Here is a 26,330-nt window from a genome sequence, read left to right as displayed (position 1 = left end):
GTCGACGATCGGCGAACAATATCCAACAGGGCAAGGCAGAGAGATAATCCAGGTATACGAGCAGTAGTCCAAGAGCGGTGCAAACAGAGTCCAAACGGCAAGGCAAAGGGGTAAATCCAGGAAAAAAATTATACATTTAAGTACTGACTGAATAATATTAATTAACTACATGTACTTACTATATGGTTAGGGTTTCTTACTTGCATGTAATTATGGATAATTAATTGTTATTATAATAGCAAGTACATGTAACATGTTTAACAAGGACACCTTAAAATAAAGTGTAACCACTCATACTAATAAATACTATAATAATATATTAAAACTAATACTATAGTGATATATAAATAATACTAAAATAATGCCGCTGTAAGGGAAGATTATCATTCAATAACAGCATAGTTTTGTTTGAGAAACAGACCAAAAAAAATCTAATATAGTAGCCATTTGGACTATTTCTATTATGCATTTTGAAGATTAACGCTTCAATCACCATTCACTGCAACAGCATGAAAAAACAAACCAACAAACCCAAGTGACCAACAAATCAGCGAACTGTTCCTTTAAACACTAACAATAATGTTGCTTTAGTGTCCAAATGAGAAATATATTCTAATGCAAATGATTTGTGATGACACGCCCATGATAATATTCTCTACACAAGCAGAGATCATATTAGTCTGCTTGAGGAGAAACCATGAGTGAGACGGTCTATAGGGAGCGCTGATCCAGACAGCTGGAGGATTTCACCTGTCAGAGAAGAGATCAAAGGGTCTGGATGAACTGACTCCAGATCAGTGGGCAGAGCAGTAGTGAATCTGTGTAAATACTGTCATCTATTATGCATGCTCACAGACAGCACTGGCTCAGGTTTTATGACCTGTGAGGAAACCATGGCCTTCTTTGTGCACAGTGCATTGCTCGATCATATCTCGCTGAACTACAATAGCTAGACCTCTGAACTCAGTCCGTGGACTACATATCCCAACACCTCTGCAAAACCATTAGAGAAACTGTGATTGATGAGTGTATGGTGACCTGTAAGGTTACTCTGCATCCTTTACTGCCCACAACTTCATGGCTTCAATAGAAAACCAGACTATATCCATAAGCATTCATATAGACATATACACTACTGTTCAAAAGTCTGGGGTCAGAAATGAATACTTTTATTCAGCAGGGACATATTAAAATGATCAAAAGTGACAGTAAAGTGTATATATATATATATATATATATATATATATATATATATATATATATATATATATATGTATATAATATAAAATGTTTTCATACATTTTAACACAGTGTGCCACAAAACTGCTGACAAATATTGCAATATCAGGCCTCTGGGATTCTTCTTCCATTATTACATCTTCTTCTATTGTTAAAGTTATCTGAAGTTTATAAACTATAACGTTCAGTCTGATGAATAATGCAAAGAAACAGGAAGTAAAGTTCCATCATAAGGACAGATGGGCTGCACTTCATGACTTATACATACACGTTTTCCGAGCGGAGTCCTCCACGAATAGAGAGGAGATGTCCTCGTCCACTCCTGCCTCGTTACGGGCAATGCAGGTATAGGCACCGGTGTCCTCGAAATGAACGTTACTGATGTGCACCTCACTCCCGTTAGCTGGAAAAGAAAAAAAAAAGTATGAAGGAAAGCCTGAAGTGAACTTTTCCACCATCACTTCTAAATCACTTGAGACAGAAACAGCTATATTTATGTAAGTTCTTCTAATGGGATGGTAAAAAATGTGTTTGATAACGGCTGAAACATTTATAGTGTTCTCAAGTTGTCATGTTAGCTTTAGACTGAACAGCTGACTTCGGAGGAATGTTTGTTGATGAGAGGCCCCACAGGGGGGATTGTGGGATTGAGTAAAGATCTAGATCATGACAAACACGTCAATCACTGCTACAGTGCACCAGCAGGCATCATGGCTATATAAAGCTTCTTCAGAATGACAAGATCAACGTCTGCTTGTGTAAAGATATGGGTACATCTTTTTTTTTTCAATGTGAAATCAGCTAGTGTAAAGCTTTTGTTGAGAACAGAGAACTGTAGTGTCTTTAGACAAGGGAATTCAGAAGTGGTTACATCTTTCTCCTGACAGAGTTTTCTTCACTACTTATTTAGCGCTGCATTAACCGCTACTGAATCTACAATGCCAAACAGACTAGTATAGTCGGATTACACAATGAAATTACTCTTATGAGTCCGTTCTTATGAGTGATTTACACACAACTAACAACATCATGCATTTGTCAGTTGTTTTTTTATTCAAATGCACAAAAAAATGTTAGCACATTTTAAAAAGTTTGTGATTTTCCAGTAAGAAAAAAAATAATAATAACATAATATCTAACATATAAAAACATCTAATAATTATATCTTATGCTAATTAAAAATACAGTAAAAACAGTAATAATGTGGAATATTATTACAAAAAAGTTTTTCATTTGAATATAGCTTAAAATGCTAATTATTCCTGTAATGCAAAGCTGAATTTTCAGCAGTAATTACTCCAGTCTTCATTGTCACACGAGCCTTCAGAAATCATTCTAATATGCTGATTTGCTGCTCAAGAATCACTTATTATTATAAATGTTGAAAACAGTTGTACTGCTTACAATTCTTGTGCAAACCCTGATGTTTTTTTCAGGATTTTTTAATGAACATCATTTCCATTCGAAATCCTTTCGTCTACTCTGACTTTCGATCAATTTATTATATCCTTGCTGAATAAAAGTTTAAATATAAAAGAGCAAACAGTTACTAACCCCAAACATTTGAAAGGTAGTGTATACTTAATGTCACATCTAAAAAGACTGTGAAAAGTCATTAAAAAGTCTGTGTAAACACATCTTTATTATTAAAATGTAATATTTCATCTGGCAGTGGAATTGCATTTTCTTTCCAAATATTTATTTCTTTAATAAACTAAAAGCCTCTTGAATAGGACCATTTGGAACCAGAATCAAAATGATTTAATTCTTTATGATTCCCATTCATAAATGTCATATACAGTGTTTTCGTGTCAAAGGTGTCATTTCTGTGCCATTAGCAGCATTAGCATTTTCAGTCTTTGGCTATTTGTTTGTACCCTGAAGTGTGAGTTGTTTGGAGAGTTTTGTGGTGATGTCCATGCCGTTCTTCAGCCATGAGAGTTGTGGGTCGGGGATGCCCTCAGCGTAGCACCGCAGACTGGCTGTGACCCCCGGCTCACGTGCCTGGCTCTCTGGATACACCCGGATAACAGGGGGCACTATGAAAAGAAAAAAAAAAAAAACAGAAGAAAGGACAGAAGTGTAAGCAAAGTGAATGAATCAACAAATAAACAACTTCCTGAATGGTTAGAATAGCAAAATATATTTTCCTTTTATTTACAATTAAGTATTTGTTTGCCCTTTTGACCTTTAAATATCCTGTATATGCCACCAAATCAACACAGAAACTCAAATGAGCTTGAGAGGATGGTTGCCAAGTTGTCATTAATTATTAAATAAAGATTATTATTATTATAGAAAAAAAATATTATTCGAAAAAATAAATACATAAAAAATACAAGCCAAGCGTGATAATAAGAACTATAATAATAAGTATCTGTATTTAACCAGTTTATTTTATTTAGAACTCTATATGAGAGGAAATGTTTGGACAGAAGTGGCGGGGGCACCATTTTGTAGCACGCAAGGGGGTTGATTTAATGAAATGCTTTGCTTCAAGGCACAGGGAGTAGAATCTGAGTCTTAAGCTCCCTGGGACTCAGACTATTTACTGAGGAGTTCAACTCACGATTGGAACGCAGAAATCATTTAGTGTAAAAATCGCAAGCTCAGGCCCTTGTGGTGTTCCAAGATCAGCTCATTGGTAATGAGCAGATTATGATAAACAGTAAAGCATGTGAAAACAAAGCCATGCATGATGGAAATGTAGGAAAGCATATCAGCATATCTGTGATACTGAGTTTGAGAAAGAAAGAGCAACATATCTAATACCATTCTAAAAGCGCATGTTTAGAAATCAATCTTTTACCATATTTAGATATTAATATTATAAGTGTAGCTCTCCATATAATAAATATAAATGGGGAACTGGGGATGTTAAGCTAAAAAAAGTATTTATAATAATACTTTTTATAATAAGTATTATATTAAAAAACACATATATACTTTATTATACTAATTTATTATTTAAAAAGACACTCCATGGTTGTTTCTTATTTATTGACAAGCTTGTGCAGTTGAACAGTTGTACTGACACAATATCACACTCACAGCCACATGATATCGCTCCATATCAGCAAGGCTGTGATTCCCTACAGCACTCGACCGGCAGCCTCATGTCTATGGCTGCTCATGTGATATTGCTTATATATATATATATATATATATATATATATATATATAAACACTTGAGTCGTATATTGTTCATACAACTCAATGTTTTGAAGCCATAAAAAATAGCTGCGTGAGGAATAAACCAGAATTTAGCTAATTTTTCGCCAAATATCTTCAGCCAAAACTCGGATATGACCAAAGAAAAGCCAAATGGACTTGTTCTTTTCTAAGCTCAACCTAGAAAAGATAAAAAATCCTTACGAAATGACTTGTCTTTCTGTGTGTAGATGTCTGTGTGTGTACCTGTATCTATCTTTGTGTGTATTTTATTACCTGGGGATCGACTTGAGATTGTCCCCTGTGTGAAACGCATCAAAGCTGACAGCTCTATCACAAAATTCTCATGGCCCTTTGTCTCCTCCAATCTCCCTCCTTTTATTCCTCTGCCCTCCTTCTCTTTGTTTTCCTCAGTGTTGATTTTCTGTGAGAATAAGCAAGTGTCTTGGCTCGGCAGCGTGTAAGTCCGCCATCACTGGACCTGATAAATTCTCTGTGTGTATTTGTTCCTCCGTGAAATTGAGAGTCAGATTTATTAGTTTATGTTTGTCTTTGTCTCTCTTGGTGTGCGGACGTGTCCATTACATGCGGCAGTGAGAAGTGTGTGCTATTCTGGAGCTTTTGTATGTGCGACAGCGCTGATGAGCTTTCAGTGTCCTCGATTAGAGTTTCCTCTCCATTTCACCACCTCTGAGACTCAGCAGGTCTCTGTGAACCTGTCCAACCCCTTTCATTTTCCCAGCTAACACTGCTCTCATATATCTATGTGCTCTTTAGGGTCTTTAAAAATAATGGAAAATGACACCCACACCCACTCACACTAATATATATATACATACATACACATACATCACTGAGATGTGATACAGATAAAGGTACAGTTCAGGCTTCACAGAGAGGGCTATTAATGTTTTTCTTGTTTTGCCTGTTTTATTCACCTCAGTTAACAATCAAGCAAAATCCTGCCTGGAAAACAAAGCAACATCATTATATTGCAATTATTATAAATGAAAAAGGCGCTAAGGACAACAAATGAAAGGCAAAAGGTTGGCGTTCATTTATGTGTGCCATGCAGGAAATTAAGTTTGTGGGCAATAAATAAATGTAAATGCTTAAGCTTAAATTAAACAGCACAGATGCAATAATAGAAAAAACCCCCCCAACAAACTGACTGAGGACTGAGAAAAATTAAGACCAAACAACATTCCAATGCTCTTGGTCATCAGGAAGCATAATTAAGTAAAGGGGGAGTACTAGTGCCTTTGTGACTTAAAACACAAAAAGGGAACATGTGTCATCTCCTAATTAATTTCCCATTTCCTCCCAGCTCTGACCATGATTAATTGCTAGGCAACAACTTCGGAGGCAAGTTCAATTGTTTTTTCATCCAATTAAAATGTGATGCTATCATTTAGAGCTATTTGGTTGTGCTGTGTTTCATATGTCAGTGAGAAACAGCAAGGGAAAAGGTAGCAGGAGTTCAAGAAATGATGAAAAAATTGTATTTCAATCACTGAGATCAGGAGGATGCTAAAAGACCCTTTGCCCTTCAAAAGAAAGTAGCCCCACAGCGGCACAGAAATTATGAAAACGCATGTGTGCAATTATAGTACTATATTATTTATAAATATTATTATTTTTTTTAAAATTGTTATTAATATATTACACATTTATATATTGTTATTTTATATTGTTATAATAAATTAGAATTAATATATAGGTATTTTCCTCTTCTGTTCAATATTATTCATTGTTGCTAAAATGTTTATAGAAAACAGATATAACTTTCTCGGATTAAACATCATTGTGTGGATCACAAAATATTTGATCTATTACTTTCGACTTAGTATAATAATTATTAATGCATGGAACGTGAGTATGGTATACAACATGCTACATGACCCGAGATGATTACAATGTATGTTGTCAATCTGTACTTAAACTCACTGTCATTGTGCTTGCATTGAACAGAAACATTGAGTGAGCTACAGTACAGTGCATGTTTCATTTTGGATTCCATTAATTGTTTCTTTAAATCCAATGCTCATTATTATACACCACTCTGGAAAACTTGATTGTGAATGGTCAATAATGCAAGTGAATGTGCTCGTACATTACATACCATTAACCTGCAGGGTGTGCGTTTGGAAAAGCTGCTCGTAGCCATCTGCATGGCAGGTGTAGTTGCCCATGTGCGTGGTGGTCACCTTGGTAATGTACAGTGATCCATCATCTCCGAAATCCTGTTAAAAATACACAAAACTTCCATCACCGTGACCTTACAAAGTGAAAGATTATGACACACAAGTGCAAACAACAGCCCAGAGCTGGAAATGTCACAGTGTAGCCCTATAATCAATGCTAGCTTGAATGCATAATTCTGCAAATAAAATTGTGGAAGCGCAATCAAGCATCAAAAATACTGGACTGCAGAGAGAAAAGAGAAACTCTGTGTCACAGTGAAAAGAAAGCACAGAGGGACTGAGAGAGAAAGAAAAGGAGAATGAGGACAGTTAAAAAACAGGGTAATCAATAGGAGCAGATTGCAGCGGACATTTGCATCAGTTCTGCTGCAGGCCGTCATTAAAGCTCTACACACACCATTTATTCTCCCCACACACTGCTTCTGAGAAAAACAACAAACTTAAAGGTACAGTTCAGCCAAAAATCTACATTTTGTCATTTACTCACCCAGCTGTTTTGTGGATGGCTTTCTTCTGCAGAGCACAAAGGAATGAAAATAATTGTTTTTGTCCAAATAATGAAACTGACTTTCATTGCATGGACAAAAAAAAAAAAATCTTTGTGCTCTGCAGATTAAAAAAAAATCACATGAGAGTGAATAAATAATAACATTTTCATTTTTTGATGAACTCTCTCTTTAAAATGGGAGCAAGAGAGAAATTGAGCCACAGTGTATTTACGCAGACATTAGAGACATGTAACTGAAAATGGAAATTAGGTCTACCAACTGAAAAAAGAATTACATACAGAAAATATAAAAACAATTACAGACCTGGGATTCTTCACATCTGGGATTACATGAATCAGAAAAAAAACAAACAAAAAAACAGAGGCAGATCCAGAAGAACTGTAGCAACATCTCCAAGATGGTCCAAGAATCCTACATGCAAAGCTACCTGAAAAACTCTGCGCAAGTGCACCTAGGGCAAAACCTGCTTTAAACACAGTGGGCGGTTACACCAAATGTTGATTTGATTTAGTTAATAGAAGTTAATCGATAAAGAAAATTTATGACATTATTTTTGAAAGCACCCTCACTTTACGGCATTTTTGAAGTGCCTAATACTTTTCACAGTAATGTAGCTCTGTAGGAAGGTTTCTTCAAGCATCTTAGAGACGTTGCCAAAGTTCTTTTGGATTTAGTCTGTCTCAGTTTTTTCTGATAATTCATTATCATTCCAGACAGACTGGAGGATGGTGAGATGTGGCTGTGGCTGTTGTCAGACTCCTTCTGTATACTAGATTATTACAATTAATGGCAAAAGGAATGTTTGGAAATATGAACTGATATTTCCTACTGACACACTACAGCAAAAGATAGAAATAACTGACTGTAAACCATTTTTTGTTGATGAAAGTACTAATGGCCAAGACTTTTGCACAGTAGAGTAATTCAGAGGCATTGTGGACACTATTGTGCCAGACAAAAATATTAACTATTACAACTGCTGTTTTTACATAGCCACATAGTTCTAACAGCACAATCAATAAAGAACGGCAGTTCAGCTGTGTGTTAATATGCACCAGTAAGGATGTAAAACTCTGCTCACTACAGGCCATGACCTTGATCATGCAAATAAACAAGCCCCTTTCCTCACAATGTGCTCTTAATGAGTGAAAACAGCAGCACAGAAAGAGCATTTTAAAAAGAAGCAAAACAGAGGAGCCTCTGAATATGAAATAAAATCAGATCGCGCCAGTCATTTGAAAGTCTAATGATAAGAATAGAAAAAAAGAAGAATCAGTGCGTAAAGCAAAAAGCAGTATCAGAGACAACAAAGGCTGAAGAGAAACGCCATCAATGTCCAAACAAAACCCCATGAAGCTAATGTATTCAAACGCCATTGTTTTTACAAGGTCAACTGGCCTTTCCTGACATCCTGATGCCCAGGAATGCACAAGTATTCTTACAAGGACGATTCAGATGGTTCTGATTAAATATGCTAATTTTGATTTGATTAGGCTGCAGAATGATACAGTACGACTGTAAAAACTTGAACACTCACATGTATGAACACAAAGCCATACTGAACGTGGGAGAGATAAACTGTAAATAGTGACGATACTAACTTACAATTATAAGTAGCATAACAGTTTTCTACTTAATGAGTGCCAATGTAGAATGATGGTACTGGACATTAGTGGTTTTAACGTGACATTATATTGTGCATGGAACTTTAAAACCAAACAAACTGAGGCAATAATCAAAGGCACTCTCCAAAACAACTCTCTGTCTCAAGTCCTGTTGGGAAGTGTGATTCATCTATCTATGGCAATCAGTTAATTCAGATTTGAAAAAAAGACTAATTTGATTCCCTGCGTGACGTTTTCTGTGATTTTACAGCTATATATTTAGTTAAACGTTACCATTTCTATATTATAATTACTATAATTTCTAATCTAATACAATTGTATTTAGTTTAAATCTATTAGTTTCAACATATTTCCCCAACGCTGGTTTACACTACAGTGTATTATATAAAGGATATGATTTACGACAAACCACTGCAAAATATAAGGCCTGGATATGGCATCATAACCCTCATGGTAAATGAACAGAGAAATAGGATGTCTTGAAGAAGCGCTGAAGAGTGCAAACCACCAGCTCCTTCATTTCCCTTGACTCTGAACCAGCGAAGGCACCTTAACCTGGTCTTCAGATTTGTGAGTCACCGAGGGTTAATTGTGGTGTTAGAAGTGATTAGCTTCAGGGTTTTCTGACTGTAGCAGCTTAAAGGTATGCAGGTCCAAAAACACGAACCTACCTGAGAGGGGATCTGCAGAAAAGAAATCAATCCACACAAAAACATTTCAGTTTCAAGAATGATTTTAGGTGCAAAAGTGAAAATGTCAGCATGCAAAGATAACGACTGGCTTTCTATTTTATCATTTATCTTTTTGATTAATGTTGAAAGGGAAATACACAATCTGGATGATTACGGTGTGAGACTATATGCTAGCTCAAACAATTCTTCCTGCTGATCCTTAATAATGCTTTACCCACAGTTTCTACTTTAGTCTCTAAATCCTCTTCTTTTGTTTTATGTATTCAGTGAGCGGTTCATAATAATGGCCATGTGGTGGTCTCAGTTGTGTCCCATGACGCAACGCTCAGCAAGAGCCCTCATTTTCAGCACATTAATGTGTGGAAGATGCTTCCTTAGATGAAGACGGGATTCACTAAACTTAACGAAATTACCTCTAACTATACATGGATTAATGAGGTTCTCTCTGACAGCAGACAAGAAAGAAAGAAAGAAAGAGAAAGAAATACATTTTCAAAATAAAAATAAAATTCACTGAACATAATATTACCTCCATCTATACTTGGATAAAAATAAAATAAAATAAAGTTCATGCAACATGCCTTGAAATGACAGACATGATGACATTAAGTGCTTTGGGAATGCAGGATACCTCAAAGGTACGTGAATGTTTTTCTGCATCTTCTGGTTTAGTTCAGCCAGCTCTGCTGTCCTAAAGGATTGTCTGTGGCTTTTAGAGCTACTGACATTTAAACAAGCTTTCCTCTGAGTTTTTAGATTATTAATGTAGATGCTACTGTCCCATCTGGCTTATAGTGTGGTAGGGACTGCAGGGTAAAGGTTCTAGAGATGGATCTTGGTAGCCACAGACTCCTTCCTCATTTAAAGGCCTCATGAACTTTTAATATATTAAGGATGAGACAAAGGCTAGTGTTGACTCAATTGAGTAATATTCCAATGAGCCAAGCTTTTGGCTGGTCAAATATACACACTCTTAATAGAAACAAACACACACTGTAACAAAGGAGAATGAACAGATTTACTTAACATTATATTCTGCAAATTAAAAAAAAAAAGAATTAAATAAAATGAAAGTAAAGGACAATGGAAATGTTCACGATAATACATTGTTAAGATAAATATAGTGCTTTGGGAATACAAATTTCCTCCTTGGCAGACACCAAGCTCACAAACTTATATCCATAAATATATTGAGCACTTTAATGAAATTGCATTCATTTATGTTAGACAGACTCAATTTCTTCCCTGCAGCATATCCCCAGAGAGACATACCATATTCTCTATGCTGCTTTCATTTAAGTACTTCTGTTTAATTCTTTTCTTAACCGTTCTTTTCGTCTTAAATGACTTCATTTCATTTTGGCTAAATCAAGCATCATAAAAGACTGCCAAACCCATTTAGTTTCTCTTGAGTATCTTCTCTCTCAATCCTCATTTACATTAATGTGCTTTCTATTGAGTTGTAGCCATGTTGAGTGATGTTGCGTTACAGCGTGAACATTTAAAACATCACTCATATCTCAATTTGGTATCATGGGGCCATATTCCATCAGCCTGGGTTGGTTAAGGTTACTGTAATAAATATATATTACAGCTGGAGTGTGGTACAACTGTAAAACATCTGAAAACTCAGAGACTTATTGTGTTATTTATGGGTTTCTTTTGTGAAATCCCACTTGGCTTCCATCTCTTTCTTGAATGTTAGTTAAATCGAGTTGAAGGAACATTAAGAGAAATTAAGTGAATTAGATCGAATGATCCCACACCATGTCAAATCATTTCAAAACAAGGCCGCTGTTGAACGTGCATTTGCACTTGTGTGTCAGTTTATTGGTTTGAAAGTGCCGCCACTTGCTTTCAGAAGCTTTAAAAAGGTAGCTGATTGAAACGCTTTCCAAATGGCTTGTACATACACACACTCGACTGGATAAGAGCAGAGCGTGACAGAGATGAAATAAGGTGAAAGGAGCACGTCACTCACGTTAATGTCCTCCAGCTCCAGCATGTTGAGAGCATGGTTGTTGCGTCTCCAGATGATTGGCGGCCGCTGGTCTCCTGTGATGGCACATGTGAGCACGGCGCTCTGACCCACCGTTACCGTGGTGACGCTCAGCTTCTGGTCTTCAGGAAGGCTGAGCTGATAGACCTCTGAGAAACAATGAAGAGAGAGTGGGTTAATATCAACTTTTTTCCCCAGTAGGTTTCTTCACATGGTGTCCATATCAGCTATTCAAATCTATTTCTAGCTCACTTTTGTTCACAGAAAATGATTTGATATTTCAACAGTGCACCAGCTACTGTGACTACCCCTGATTTCTAGTGAGAATGTCAAACTGTTCTTAGATGCCACATTACTGGTGTGAATATCACTTCCTGTGACACCTAGCACTTCATTAAAGCAATGAACTGTACTGCAGACAGTTACAAACAAGTGTAGTGTAAATGAGGGTTTAAAAGACTGCATCTTGCTTTAGAAGTTGGGCTGGTTTAGTGATAGCAGATGATAACACATTTACTACAAACCACTAATTAAAGTCTACTGCTGGTGATGTTATCAGATTTTGCTTATGATTTTATACAGTACACTCACTCCTATTGATCATACAGTTAATTTTCGTTAACGATAACTTGTGTGCATGTATATATATATATATATATATATATATAATAACTTAAAATAAAAGAGCACTTAAATAATACTAAAATAACACTGCAATGAGCTTGTTGTAATATGTTCTGGGATTTTCTTCACTGTTAAACATGCATGTTAAGTTGCAGTAGAATTCAACCAAAAATGATTTGCTATATCTTATTTAATGTTGGGAAGCATGCATGTAATGCCTTAAAATCCTGCCTACATAGGCAGTTCGCCAACAAGCTTTTGAATTTTTCTGGCTATGAAATGCCACCAACCACCTTCCCCTATATACAAACAAACACACACACACACACACACCTGGAGTGGGACAAGGATAACAAACAAACCCCTGACCCCCAAATCTATTTATGAGCCCCATCAATCAGCTTTGAATCTGACGAGCATCTAAAAGCATCTTGCCCAAGGCAAGAGCTAAGATGACTTTACACTCTGACTCACAGCTTCATAACACTCTTTATAATGATGGCGATAGGCTTTGTGTTGCTTTAAGCATGCGTCTCCTGATAGTTTCACTTAGTTTTGAAATTAAGATTTTAATGACAGTAGGAAATAATGGGTGCTCCTACGAGCTCAGAAGAAATGCCAACCATACACGACAGTTCATTACGATGGCTTCTTTTCAACTAAAAACTATTCAACTTAACATCTAATTTGAATATAATTATCTCCTCAGCCGAGACTTAATAGTGTCATTCAGTCATAAATAGGATAGCTGTTAAAAGATCCTCATATATAATTTCTCAGTTTTTATACAGTATAAAAGGAATAACAGAGCCAGGTGCCAAACATTTCTGGCTGTCTAATTAAGGTAAAGTCTCTTCATTTGCTTTTCAGTGGAGCTGTACCCTGACCTTTTGGGTTAACCGAGGCCACCTACTCATAAATCAGACAGTGACCAGCCTTTTAAATGAGACAGATCAGAAAAATGTCAAAATGAGGTTGCCAAAAAAAGAAAAAAGCTTCAACACTCAGTAACTTTCTATTAACTTAAAGGTGCCATAGAATGAAAAACTGTCTTTACCCCGGCATATTTAAATAATAACAGTTCTGTACATGGAAATGACATACAGTGAGCCTCAAACACCATAGTTTCCTCCTTCATATGTAAAACTCGTGATTAAAAAAGACCACTGAAAAACAGGCGAATCAGAACATAACACCGACTGTGACGCAACAGTTGGGATCACTACGCCCCCAACATTTGCATAAACCCGCCCTTGTTCTAAGCCGGCCGAACCATCAGAAGCTCTGCAGGTATTGTAAATAAACAAGCGCGGACAACAGCGAAAATAACAAAATAAATTTTATGTTCCAGGCCGTGCAGGGGGTGTGAAGTGCAGGGATGGGTTGGTGTCTGTATTCAGAAAGGCACAGAAAGCAAATAACGCGAGCCACTAAAGGGACATGGTTAGCTCCTTGCTAGCGGTAGCCTGTTACAGTACATACGATTTCACTCTCAGTAAGGAGAGATGAGGATGATGGCGAATGACTTACAGATCCTGAGCACCACTGACAAGCATCTGATCTTGTGAAATGTGTGGTAAGTACTGTTGCTCCATAATGTAAACATAGTTTGTGTGATCGCATCTCTTGAAAGTGAAACTATAACGCGATCGTTCAAAAGCAGTTTCAATGCCTCGCATATTAATAACGGCTCCCTGATGCCCGCGTTTTATATACAGTATAATTACCCGACGATATAACTGCGAGAGAAAGTATTTAAATATATATTTTCCTCCCTGTGCTTCCTTCTTGCTGATGAGCCGTACTGTGAAACAGCCAATCAGAGCAGAGCTCAACATTGAGCAGCACTGTGAAACAGCCAATCAGAGCAGAGCTCATTATTATTCATGACCCTGCCAAATAAGCCAATAACAGACCGTTTCATTCTAGGGAGAAATCCTAGGGTTGTAAATGGACATGTAAAATCGTTTCTGAAATCGTTGCCCTTACTTAAGCCACATACCTTCTGTGTAGATATCAGAGAACAATTTAAAATACTGTATCAATGCATTCTATGGCACCTTTAACTAAAGTTTCCAGTAGCGTGTGAAAAATGAAAAGCCCTCAATAAAGCAGAAAAATACTGCAGATAGAAATAAACATTTAAAAGCTTTCTTTCTCTCTATAAAACATCAACATCATAGAGATCTTTTTTTAGTCTTATAGTGATCGTTTTACAGCAAACTAATTTAACTACTTTAAATAATGACACTTTTTTAGCCTTGTAGTTTTAAAGTAGCTTCCCCAATAAAATTGCACTAAATCTTGATTGACTTGATCTCCTTCCCATGATCATGTTAATGACATCTAAAATGTTTTTTCCAGGTATTTTAATTACATTCATGCACAGAGAAGCACACAAGTGGAAAACATAATCAAGCCACAGCAAAACAAATGAGTACATTTTTGGGGTATCTCAAATGATTATGCAATTAGAGATACGGGGAATTATAACCAGCTTGCGCACAAGACAAACATGCCTCTCTCCTCGCAAACGGCAATTTTGCATTTCATCGCTGTGCTCTCATTTAAAGCTAATTTAGCAAATTAGTCGGTAATGTCTCTTATTCATTGTGTTACTCTCGGCTCATATAGTGGATAACAGCAGTGTAGCGCCGATGCACCTTTAGCAATCCTCGTTTAATGTCAGATTCATTCTGCATCGCACACTCTTTGCGTTCATTAGGGAATTCTTCCGTGGAACAGTTATGAGAGAGGATCCGAGAGAATGCACAGTAGCACAAATGCATGAGCATCACTTTTCATGTATTTATTCAGAGTACAGTTTGCTCATTTCCAAATCTCTAAAGACTTCCAAAGCCAAATTTACACTGCAAGGGTGACACATAAGTGCTTCTGAAGCGGCATTTAAAGGTCTTTACACACACTGTTTAATGCTGCTCAGAGGTGGCATAAATGCATTTACAACACAGTAAATTGCAACTATATATGTTGATACTAGGAGATGAGGCGGGTCAGTGCAAGCCTAATTTAGTCTGGCTTTAATGTGGCATTGCATTTTACACTGAATATTGAGCAGGCATAGAGCCGCCTCAACTTGTCTGTTGCCTAATTTATACTGCAAAGGTAACATAGAAGTGATTCTGAAATGGCATTTATGAGATCTTTACATAGCTACTCTGTGCCTGCTCAAAATTATGTGTAAAGATGTAATACCACATAACAGACAGAATAAATCAAACCAGCTCTGACCCACCTCAGCCCATAGAATGGAAGGATACAGCGGTATTTGTCTCTGTGTAAATGCATTCATGCCACCTCTGATCAGAATTTAACAGTCTGTGTAAAAACACCTAAATGCTACAAAAACCCTTTTGTGCCACCTTTGACATTAGATTTGACAATGTAGACTGTTTAATGCTGCTCAGTGGTGGCATAGATGCATTTACATAAAAATTACAACTGTATAATTTGAAACTAGGGGTTGAGGTGGATCAGAACATGCATAATTTAGTCTATCTTTTTATTTAGCATCTTTATTTATCTTTACTCAGATTTTTGAGCAGGCACAGAGCAGCCTTGGTCTATACTGGGATTTTTTAAACCAATGGATTAATGCAAGGATCATGATTTGATTGTGAAGCCTGACACTTTGTTGTTGCTTACAGTACAAAGGTTCTGGATTCCAATCTATAAAAATATAGTTTTATTATTATTATTTTTTATTTTAATTAACAAAAATCACTGCTCTGCAACAGGGTTTGCAAATTAGGAGTGAGGATTTCTGTATTTGCATTTAATTCAGTAGAACAGACAGTGAGTCATGGAAAAATGAGACAGCATGTGTTTTAGAGCTGCATTTGACATTGTTGTTTTCCCCAAATGATTACGAACGCAAAAACTTTTAATCACAAATGTTTGTAAAAACAAGGTAAATAGCAAAAACTTCCCATTCCAGCACCACCAACACATGAGCAAAAAGACAAGCTCAAGCGGTTTCATAAAGTGGTGTGCACAAAGATAACAGACACTTTGCTGACTTACCAAATTGGGGCATTTAGAACAGTATGGAAAAATGAAAGAATACTGTGAGCAATACAGAAATACCAACTTGAAAACCTAGAATGAATTAGGGGAAACCAAGAAGGCAATGTTAAACTGTAAATTTCCTGTGCCGTATCGAGGCAAATCTATTTATTCCTTTCCTAATCACCTGACACCTGTCAACCAATCATTTTATGAGTGCTGTCAGCTCATGAAGTCTGGAGTAATGCATGCTGAAAATACAGCCTTGCCATCACAATAATAGAATCACATTTTTTTTAATATTTAAACAAAACAGACTTATTTTAAATTGTACTAATAATACAGTTTTAGTGTGTTTTTGATCAAAACTTTCTTTCAAAAGGATTTAAACAATCTTACCGACCCCAAATTTTATATTTATATTTTTCTATGCAGGTCTACTGAAGACTTATGATAACTTTATAGGTTAAAATATCCGATGGGCATTTTTAATTGAAAACAAATTCAAATGATGCTGTCTCATGTCCCTTTTGGACCTTCTATTATAGGTGAACTATTTTCAAATAAGTCTAAACTCTATTTAGTGGAGGCTACCCAGGCTCTTATTCTTTTTACCCTATTGTCATTGGCAAAAAAATCAGAACTCTAAATTTCGAATTGAAGTACAGCTTCTCATCAAAGCAGGCCATGTGTATATGTGAGTAATACCCTGACGCCATCTCTGGCATTCAGTAATATCCTGCCTAGCCATTCAGTTACATTCTTTTGCGTCTTAATAGATTTGGAATTTGCTCCAGGGCAAGCCACTGCGTTTTACAATTCACTGTAGGATTGAAAGGCGAATGGATTTTTCAGAACAAGGAACGCAAGAAAGAAGATGAGTATTTGTTTATGTGTATGTCAGAGAGGGAAACAGAAACAGAGGAAGAGTCTATTTTATGCTATAAAAACACCCGGATGCAGCCTAAACAAATATGCTGCACTGATAATACCGCAAGACCGCGAATGATGTAAAAATATTATGAAAGGTGTTGTCCAGACATTTAATCCTGAGTCAATGTTTGTGATTAATGACAGTACAGTAAGTGGAGGTTTTGCCCCCTCATTAAAGCACGTGTGTAGCAGATGAGTAGACTCTCCCTCAGGGCTCGACCATCTCTCACAGAAGCAGTGTGGAATTAAACCTGAAGTTGCACGACTGCAGTTTTGATTTAGTTCACACTCTTTCCCATTACAGGGCGGTGATGCTTCTACAGTAGAAGAGCTAAAGCCTATGGTCACTCAGAAACAATATACGTTTGTTAGTCCTCTTTTTTAGAATGTTAAATACAGTTCTGTTCACAACCAGTTTGGTCACATACGAGTGATAACTGCATTCTGTAACCAAAGTGATTGTGTTAAACATCCAGGACTCATCTAAACGGAAGGTGAAATATATACACTGCCACTCAAAGGTTTGAGGTCAGTATGAATTTTCAAAGGAATCACTATTTTTTTTTCCAGCAAGGACTGAAAAAAGTTAATTTTAATGTTACAAAAGATTTCTATTTTAAATATAATTTCTTACCAATTTATTAACAGAAATGCAATATTTCAGTCCAATTTTCCTTTTTTTACATTCAAATTCAAACTGCAATTCTGCAAACTGTTTTTGACACTGTTTATATTCATGAATTGAACTAAAATGTAAAAGGCATTTTCAACTGTTTTTAATGGCACACAACCATGGGAAAAGCGGGACAATTTGGAATCACAAATGTTTGTAAAAACAAGGTAAATGCCAAACACTGAAAATCAGAGAAACATCAAGATTTTTTATATGTAAGGATAGATTACATTATATATAATAAACAAAATACAATATATAAGCTTATACAGAAGCAACAAAAGAGCCTTTCCAACAAGCAGCAAAGCCGTCAGAGGTCTTCAATCATAATTACCAGCTGCTCTCCCATCAAAAGTTGTGCTTTGCTCTCCACCCCCATCCACTAGTACATTTATGAGCCGATAAGGCCTCTGTGATCGCTGCAGAATCTTTTAAAAGTGTTGGGCATTGAAGTCAGATGGAATAAAACCTTTACTGTGACCCAATCAATGTGAGAGACAGGCAGTAATAGAAGCTGAAGAAAGGCTGACTTCACACCACCTGTGAAAAACACCATCTTCATGGCACTTGTCAATAGGGACGCTGGAGCCCTTCTCATATTAGCATGCCATCACACTACGCACACTTCTAATTGGACTAATTGTGGCTCGTATAGAAGTGAGACAGTGCAGAAAAATGTGGGATAAACACCTGGTTAAATTTGATAAATGAAAGTGCATTTCACACCATATTACAGTGCTGTGAATTTGTTTTTTCCATCTCTCTCTCTCTAAGTTTCCACCATCATTTTTTCTTCACTTCCCATATGGCAATCTTTAAAAGTCTGTATTGCCTTTCACTGAAGTCAATTTTGTTTCAAGTGAGGCCCTGTTTCTTATCACACAATTCTCCACTGCCAATGATATTGAGCGGCTCCTGTATTTCTCTGTGTGTGAGTGTGTGTGTGTGCGTGCGCGTTTGTCTGTTTAGCAGACAGAGCAGGTGGATTGACGTTCTCTCCAGAGGCATATCAGCCTTGACAGATGAAAGGAATGGCATTGTGGGCCAGTGTGGCGTTAAGTAATTGCCTTCTGACTCCACTGGGGGATGTAAATAGTTTGGAGCATGAAGCATACAGATATGCCAATTGAACAAACCAATCATGACAAAGAACCATGTAGATGCTCCAATCACAAGTAGGAGCATGAGTAAAGGGTCAAAGGCAGAAAAAAAAGACTTAAAGTCTGAAAGATTTGCAATTTTTAACCTATTGCTTTCAAATTTTTTTCAAAACATAAGAAAGCCCAAGTTTTGTGAAATGCTTCAGCAGAATTATTTAAAAGATTTGATAAATTAATAAATCTTAATTGTAACATGGACATACTGTACTGAAAAAAACTGACTAAAAGGATGGCATGGACACATGGCAGGACAAGCTTTCAATCACGATAAACACCCAGATTTGGAAAACTGTCATGTTTAAATTGATGCTAAAAGCATATGCAAGATATTACCAGTCCAATTTTCCCCCATACCCACAGAGCCTGTAAGATTCATGCATGGCAGGAACCGAGCCAGATGAAAAACATGAGTATACATTAATTGCCACTGCACGGCTATGAATAAACAAGCCACACATTTAGCCTTAAATGTGTGAGCTACTCAAACTCTTGAGGAGAAATTAAAATGTTCCCTAGAGCCAAAGGCAAGGGCCGGAAACTGAATAAACACATTTAGCATGTCTCAAAAACCTCTCATAGGCCATGTGCTAATTGCTGCAATATGGAATCAAGAGGGCAGGAAGAACCCAGACAATAATGTACTTAGATGCAGTGCAATTAGCAAGTTTTAAGGCTGTATAATTTACCTACACATTGCATAAAATACCTGTTTTAGATTCTCTTGTCCTCCATCTTACTCTGGAGAAACTAGAGACTCTCCAAACCAAAACGGGACTGTTTCATGTTTTCATGGCCTGTCAACCTTCATCAGGACTGAGATCTATACCTATGTGACTGATGTACTCCCAGACCTGGAGAGTTTGAACAACACAAGTCAGCGCTGACAAGCTCTGTTCACTCACACATCAGTAAACCCTATCAGGCCAGATTCAACCTTCCTTATCGTACCAAAGCCTACTAACTCCATAAGAGCAAAGAAACCAGACAAGAGAGTGTCTACGAAACCATAGTGTACTTGCCTCCCAAATCAGACCACCCAGAACAAGATTATGCAAGAGTGTCTGAGTTATTAAAGTGAATTAAAATGATAAATGATTCATTCAACAAACTACTGTTGAAATCACAAAAAAATAATTCATGTTATTTACAGATATCAGCTGCAAATCTCTCATCACAATATCTTGCAACACATACAATTTCAGATAAAATGTCACATTGAATGATGCAGGAACATAGCTGCTCTATTTCTGAATTGAAGGTTGGCAGGTTACTGTATATGATTGACTCCTTTTTGTAATACATTATTGATGGGCTATATAATTGGCCACGGTTTTTTTATTTTTTATTTAACGGTAAAATTCATTATTATTGCAATTAATCAGTTTTTTTTGGCTGCAGGGAAAGGGTTTGTTTATGAAATGCAATGCATAATATAATACACAATATCTTGAACAAGATTAATGAGTCAATACATGAATCAAACTCGCTCAGAATACCAGCAATCTCTGATATAGTTCATTTGCATTATTTTGTATTATATCGCTGTATGTGGGCTGAGACAAATTACAGAGAATGGTGAGATTGCTCACAGTACCATTAACCTCTCCATCTTGTCTACACTTGACTATAGTATGTCACAGAAGACAGATCACTGCCTTTACTCCAATCAAAAGTAGCCACATTGCATCAATGCTAACGGTACACTTTTCTCAGCTCAACAGTTTTTGGAGTTGCTTCGATGCTGCAAACCCCTGTCAGTGTGAATGCCCCTGAACAGGGTCAATGACTGAGAAAACTTACTGACAAGCGCCCATACCATGGAAAAACAAGTCAGGATCAGGTGAATGTGAGAAGCTTATATCTCTGGGTAAATTGCACACTGAAGGTCGAACCGACTATACAAATGCACATATTCACACACTCTGTGGCAAAGCAACAGCTCACAGCATGAAACCTAGTACTGTTGTTACAACAAACATGCCCTGTTTATAAAGTAGTATTCTTCAAACTTTTAAAGAAAACATTTGTTCAAAGTGTCAGGAACTGAATAGAGATGGTGTGAAGGTGCTCTCTGAAGGCGTATAACAAAATGTCTTGTTATCTTTTTTATCTTTAAGTTTAAAAGAAAAGTGAAAGTAGCAATACAATTTTTTTTTCCTTTGCCTGTAGGGCTGTTCCCATCTCGCCTAAACTCCTGCTGAGATCGGTGAAAGGGCACAGGGGCAGACCGAGGCTGCCATTTTCATTCCAAAACCTTCTACTTCCTGTCTGAAAAGCTGCTTTATGCTCAAAAACCCAGCGTGTAACAGTTGGATTCTTGCAAAAGGCTTCCATTGCAAGAGCATTATTGTTTCTTTTTTATCCCTTCTAGAACCACATGTTAAAAGTGTCGGCCCTTGCTGAATGTCAGTGCAAATTGAGTCAAATTGAAATGTCAGAGGAAAATGAGACTAAAAAGGAAAATGAGATGGAGCAGACGTGTGTAACGTTAGTGTAAAAGGTTGGAACACGCTGCTATTTTCGTCATTTAGCCAGAATCTTTCAGAATCTTTCAATACGTGTCCTTTCTTGTGACATAAGCGATGTCTTAGCCTTCCATAAGGGATTTTGTATTTTATTACCAAGAACTCAAGGCTTTTATCTATATTGGGAACATTAATTTATTCTCTATTGGGATACAAATTCCATAAAATGTTTCTACAAAGAGCCTAGAAATAGAATATAGGAGCAAAAGCACTAAATAAGAAACGATGACCTTTGTTATTAATGGATTTCTATATTTTGATTTATTTATTTGTTAAATGTGTGTTTTATATGAAATACACAATATTGTTCAACATTTAGGGATACGATGCATACAATGCACAAGACTGGAGTAAATTACATTAAAATATATCAAAATAGTTATTAAACAGTTATTTTAACTCGTAATACTGTTTCAAAATATTATTGTATTAACTGTATTTTTTATTTGGGAGCCTTTGTGAGCATAAAAACTTTAATATTAATAAATAAAGCTAGCCAGTGGACTGTCTCGGCTCAGTGAGGTCAGCCATGTCCACCTCTTCAACATAAAACATCTTTTATTGGCTTGATCCCTATAGGCAATCCATTGAGTCTGGGCATTCATCTACTTTAGCAATATAACTTAGTTTCTAGGCTGACACAAATTCTCTATAACAAATGTTACTTGCATCTTGAGTCATGCAGTTAATTAGTGTGCCTCAGTTTCTTTTCAGCAAATCTGTTAATGAGTGCACGAAAGAGGAAAATCTTACTCAGGCCGTCACTGTTCAGTGGTTTACTGAAAAATATGAGTGTAGACTTCAATTAGAGCTTAATTAGGATCCATTCACCTTTACGGTGACCGCAAGATCTGACTTTCTAACAGTGGGTTGTCAGAGTCACAGTCCATTTCAAAGGCCGCAGACCCTGTAGAACAGACTAATGGAGAAATGTAACTTCATTACATGACATGCCAATAGTCTGAACTTGCCATGAAGCGCAGGGCTGGGATCCAAGAACCAGTTCTGGATAAGATATAGCAATTTTTTTTCTGGAACCTGAATTTCATGATCTTTGGTTATTTAATGCCTGCATTCTGTGCAGACAAAAAAATGTGAAAGTCTGTTTCATGTTTTTAAGAGACCTTCAAAATAACTGGTAAAACATCTACTATTATATAATGAAATGTGGAATTTATATGTCATTTAAAAAAAAGAGCAAATAATGAAAAACACACTACAAGAGTACATGGCTACTTTGGAATGGACGTCAAGGCAGAAAGATGTTTTTGCATCCAGTGGGTATAGTTACAGCATCAAATCTCGACCCACTAGTGGCACTATGCCACTACTGACTAATTAAATATAATGAGAGAAAAAGACAGGGTTTTGCAAAATAGTACAAACACATGAAACAGAGTAGCCCTTGATAGATGTACATTATGACCAGCGCAATTTGAATTGTGAAAAATTAAAGGAATAGTTCATCCAAAAATTTATCATTTGCTGTTTAGTTACGATTTGCTTCATATGTATATCATTAGGAGATGCGGGTATTAATTTTACATTTGCTGTACCTACTTTTTTGACTCTCAAAGTGATGGAGCCTATTGACTTGCATTTTATGAATCACCAAGGATCATAGGTTCAGCTAAAAATCACCTTTAGTGTTCTACTAAAGAAAAAAAGTCACCTATATTTTAGATGGCCTGAGGGTAAATTAAAAGCAAAATATCATATTTGGGTAAATCCATGGCTCTCAACTTACTCACTGAACTGCAAGTCATTACTTTCATCATGTCCAATCAGAAGCAGAACTAGAATCATTAACTTCCTCAAAAGTCCCATTCCTAATGAAAAAGAGACTATTCTGCTTCCACTGAGAATGAACAAATATCCAAATGACATAATAAATATTGCACAATGAAATAAAAAATGCTCACGCCTGTAACCGAGACTGAAATTGTGCTCAGTTTCTTCATTAAAATACTTCAACTATCCATTGTGGTATTAACAAATGACACTGAAAATACATGTCACAGTTACTAAAGGCGCATCCAGCCCTGATGGTGCTAATTATGCAGCTGACAATTTCTCCCAGCTTTGTTCACTTCCATGTCTTAAGCATCACTTTATCAAAACCCAACACTTACCGAAAGCTGCGTAGAACTCTTCTCTGGTTAGGTGTTCGTCATCGTTGACGTCGTTATATTTGAACAGATCGAATAGAGTGCACTCTGATGCCGTCCTGCTCAGACCTTCCTGCTTGATGACCTGCATGAGATTAAAGATCATTAAATTAAAAGCAGAACCTATTATATGATGCTTTAACAAAGCAAATGTTCAGTGCAAATGTGTGCACTGAATGTAGCTCATGGTAATACTAATAAAAGTAGCTGTTTGGATTTAAGGGCATGTTTGTTTACACAATTTTCGTGCAGTCTTGGGTCTCCACATGACGTCTAATGTAAAATCTCCATCCTGAAGCAAAAGCACTGCTCTAGTGTACCATTCTGAATAATTAAAGATGTGATTCCTATCTGCATCAGACATCGTGAATCCTGTCAGCTGGCAAACATCCAGAACGGAGCAAGATTTTATAACAGCCTTATGGTGGAAAACATGAGGGATTACTGTAAAACATTCTATCATACATTCATCCATGCCAGAAATATCTGATGGTAATTACAGTTAGTGAAAGAAAGCTGGAGGGATTGTTTATAATGAATGTTAGGGGTTAGATTTACTGTGGATTACAGTTAAGATTTTGAAAATGTTCATATGCAAATTAGCATATGAATATGAACAATCATACTTAACTTTGCTGATTGGTGTCCATTGGATTCAAAACATTACTGAAAATGATATGAACTCCACATAATATAGACATGATCTTAGGACCATCTCATGAAAGTTTTTTCATAGCCAGTGCTAAGACTGACCCGAACTAACATTTATTAGGGAAGTCGTGGCCTAATGGTTAGAGAGTCGGACTGGTAATCGAAAGGTTGCGGGTTCGAGTCCCCGGCCGGCAGGGATTGTAGGTGGGGGGAGTGAATGTCCAGCGCTCTCTCCACCCTCAATACCACGACTGAGGTGCCCTTGAGCAAGGCACCGAACCCCCAACTGCTCCCCGGGCGCTGCAGCATGGCTGCCCACTGCTCCGGGTGTGTGTTCACGGTGTGTGTGTGTGTGTGTGCATTTGTTCACTACTCACTGCTGTGTGTGTGCACTTGGATGGGTTAAACGCAGAGCACCAATTTCGAGTATGGGTCACCATACTTGACAATACGTCACGACTTTACTTTTTTTTTTTTTTACTTATTACTAAAACCAGACCTGTGTGTTCAGATTCAATCCTGTCCTTTTATTATTTGTTGCAAACTCTAATCCTCTTATAGAGACTTGATACCAGCTCAGAAACTGACTGGCAACCTTCACTTTGACCTATTTTGCTATGCAGTTTTGATTTACAATTATTTTGAAGATAAAACAAGCATGCAAGCAAACTTTCAAATGCTGAAATTTGTCAATGTACCACTCTGATCTGCATGCTACAGGGGATGTCAGAAAAGTTTTCCATAATGAATGACTCTACACAACTGATCCACCATGCTAAATGAAACCTCAGAACAGCTTTAGGCACGTGCTTAATTCTTACCCTTCTAACACAAAATTGGCTTGGAAAAGTGAAGTCTGAGCAGTTCTTTGAAGTTTGATAATGCAGTGATGCACACATTTTAAAGCATCCAAATATGCAGTAGTAAAAAAGTAATATATTTAAAATACATTTATTTCATTCCAAGTATAGTTCAAATGTATTAACATATTTACTAACATATCGCTTGAGACTTATTGATATACAAATAATAATTAAACTTTATTGGGAGTATTACTTGTGCACAATGAACATTTCTTAATATTAAGCCTAAAATGTGTTTTAATGTCACTATTGACGAGGATTGTATGATCTTTGAATAATGTTGGTCTTTAAATGCAAGGTAGCTATAGTGTATCTAAAGCATACTTGCAATAGTTCCACTTTAGAACAATCAGATATACCTCAGTATATCTTTAGGTGGACCTCAGCACTCCTTCCATAATTAAAGTGCATTAAGTACAAAATTAGTTGTTCCAGTTTAGCATACTTTATATAAGTACATCAAGACGTAAATATATTTGTAGTATACTTAGCATAAAATAAATGTATATAATTATGCATATATTTATTTTTCACTAGGGTGCTTTTGGACCATTTTATTCAAATATGTAATATTTTGTACTATGCATTTTGTATTAAAGGAATAGTTCGCCTGACTCTCAATAATCCAAACCACTGGAGTCCATCAATTTATGTCTTGTGAAGTAAAAAGCTGCATGTTTGTAGAAAACAAAAGCAACATTTTTTTTACTTTTAAACCATTGCTCAAAATATGAGTCATTAAAAATGTCTCAGTGATAAAGTTGTTCCTTGCAAACATTTCACAAGACATTAATTGGTGGATTGGAGTTGTGGAGATTACTTGTAGATTATTGTGATGTTTTTTTCAGCTATTTGGACTCTCATTCACTGCAGAGGATTCATTGGGGAGCAAGTGATGTAATGCTAAATTTCTCTAAATCTATTCTGAAGAAGAAACAAACTCATCTACATCTTGGATGGCCCTAAGGTGAGTACATGTTCAACAAATTTTTCATTTTTAGGCGAACTACTACATTGAAAATCATTTAGCTTCAAGCACTTTCCAGCATGGTACAAAATGTATTAAATACATTATTTTAATATAAATACATTATTAAACGTGATATGACATCAATGGACATAAAAAAACAAAACAAAACTCATTCAATTCAATTCAAGTCAGAAAGTGTAGGTGGACCGTACCTTCACTTTCTGCATGAAGATCATATCAGGTGTACCAGAAGATATACTTGAGCAGAATACTAATGGGGTTTAATTGCTTTATTAGA

General features: G+C 36.5%; 1 protein-coding gene across 3 annotated transcripts in view; it reads right to left on the bottom strand.

The window, feature by feature from the left end:
* The window catches only part of LOC306853166 (follistatin-related protein 5-like), a 141,814-nt gene that overhangs the window by 41,231 nt on the left and 74,253 nt on the right, over positions 1-26,330 (bottom strand). For all 3 annotated transcript variants that reach the window (XM_079390372.1, XM_079390371.1, XM_079390373.1), the window contains 5 exons: positions 23,513-23,633; positions 11,422-11,588; positions 6,533-6,653; positions 3,117-3,278; positions 1,508-1,642 (listed from right to left, as the gene is read on the bottom strand). In XM_079390372.1, the coding sequence (XP_079246498.1) occupies positions 1,508-1,642; positions 3,117-3,278; positions 6,533-6,653; positions 11,422-11,588; positions 23,513-23,633 (706 nt within the window). The remainder of the gene's footprint in view (positions 1-1,507; positions 1,643-3,116; positions 3,279-6,532; positions 6,654-11,421; positions 11,589-23,512; positions 23,634-26,330) is intronic.

Source organism: Barbus barbus, assembly GCF_936440315.1.
Source record: "Barbus barbus genome assembly, chromosome: 33".
NCBI lineage: Eukaryota > Metazoa > Chordata > Actinopteri > Cypriniformes > Cyprinidae > Barbus > Barbus barbus.
This window is presented reverse-complemented; position numbering and strand designations above follow the sequence as displayed.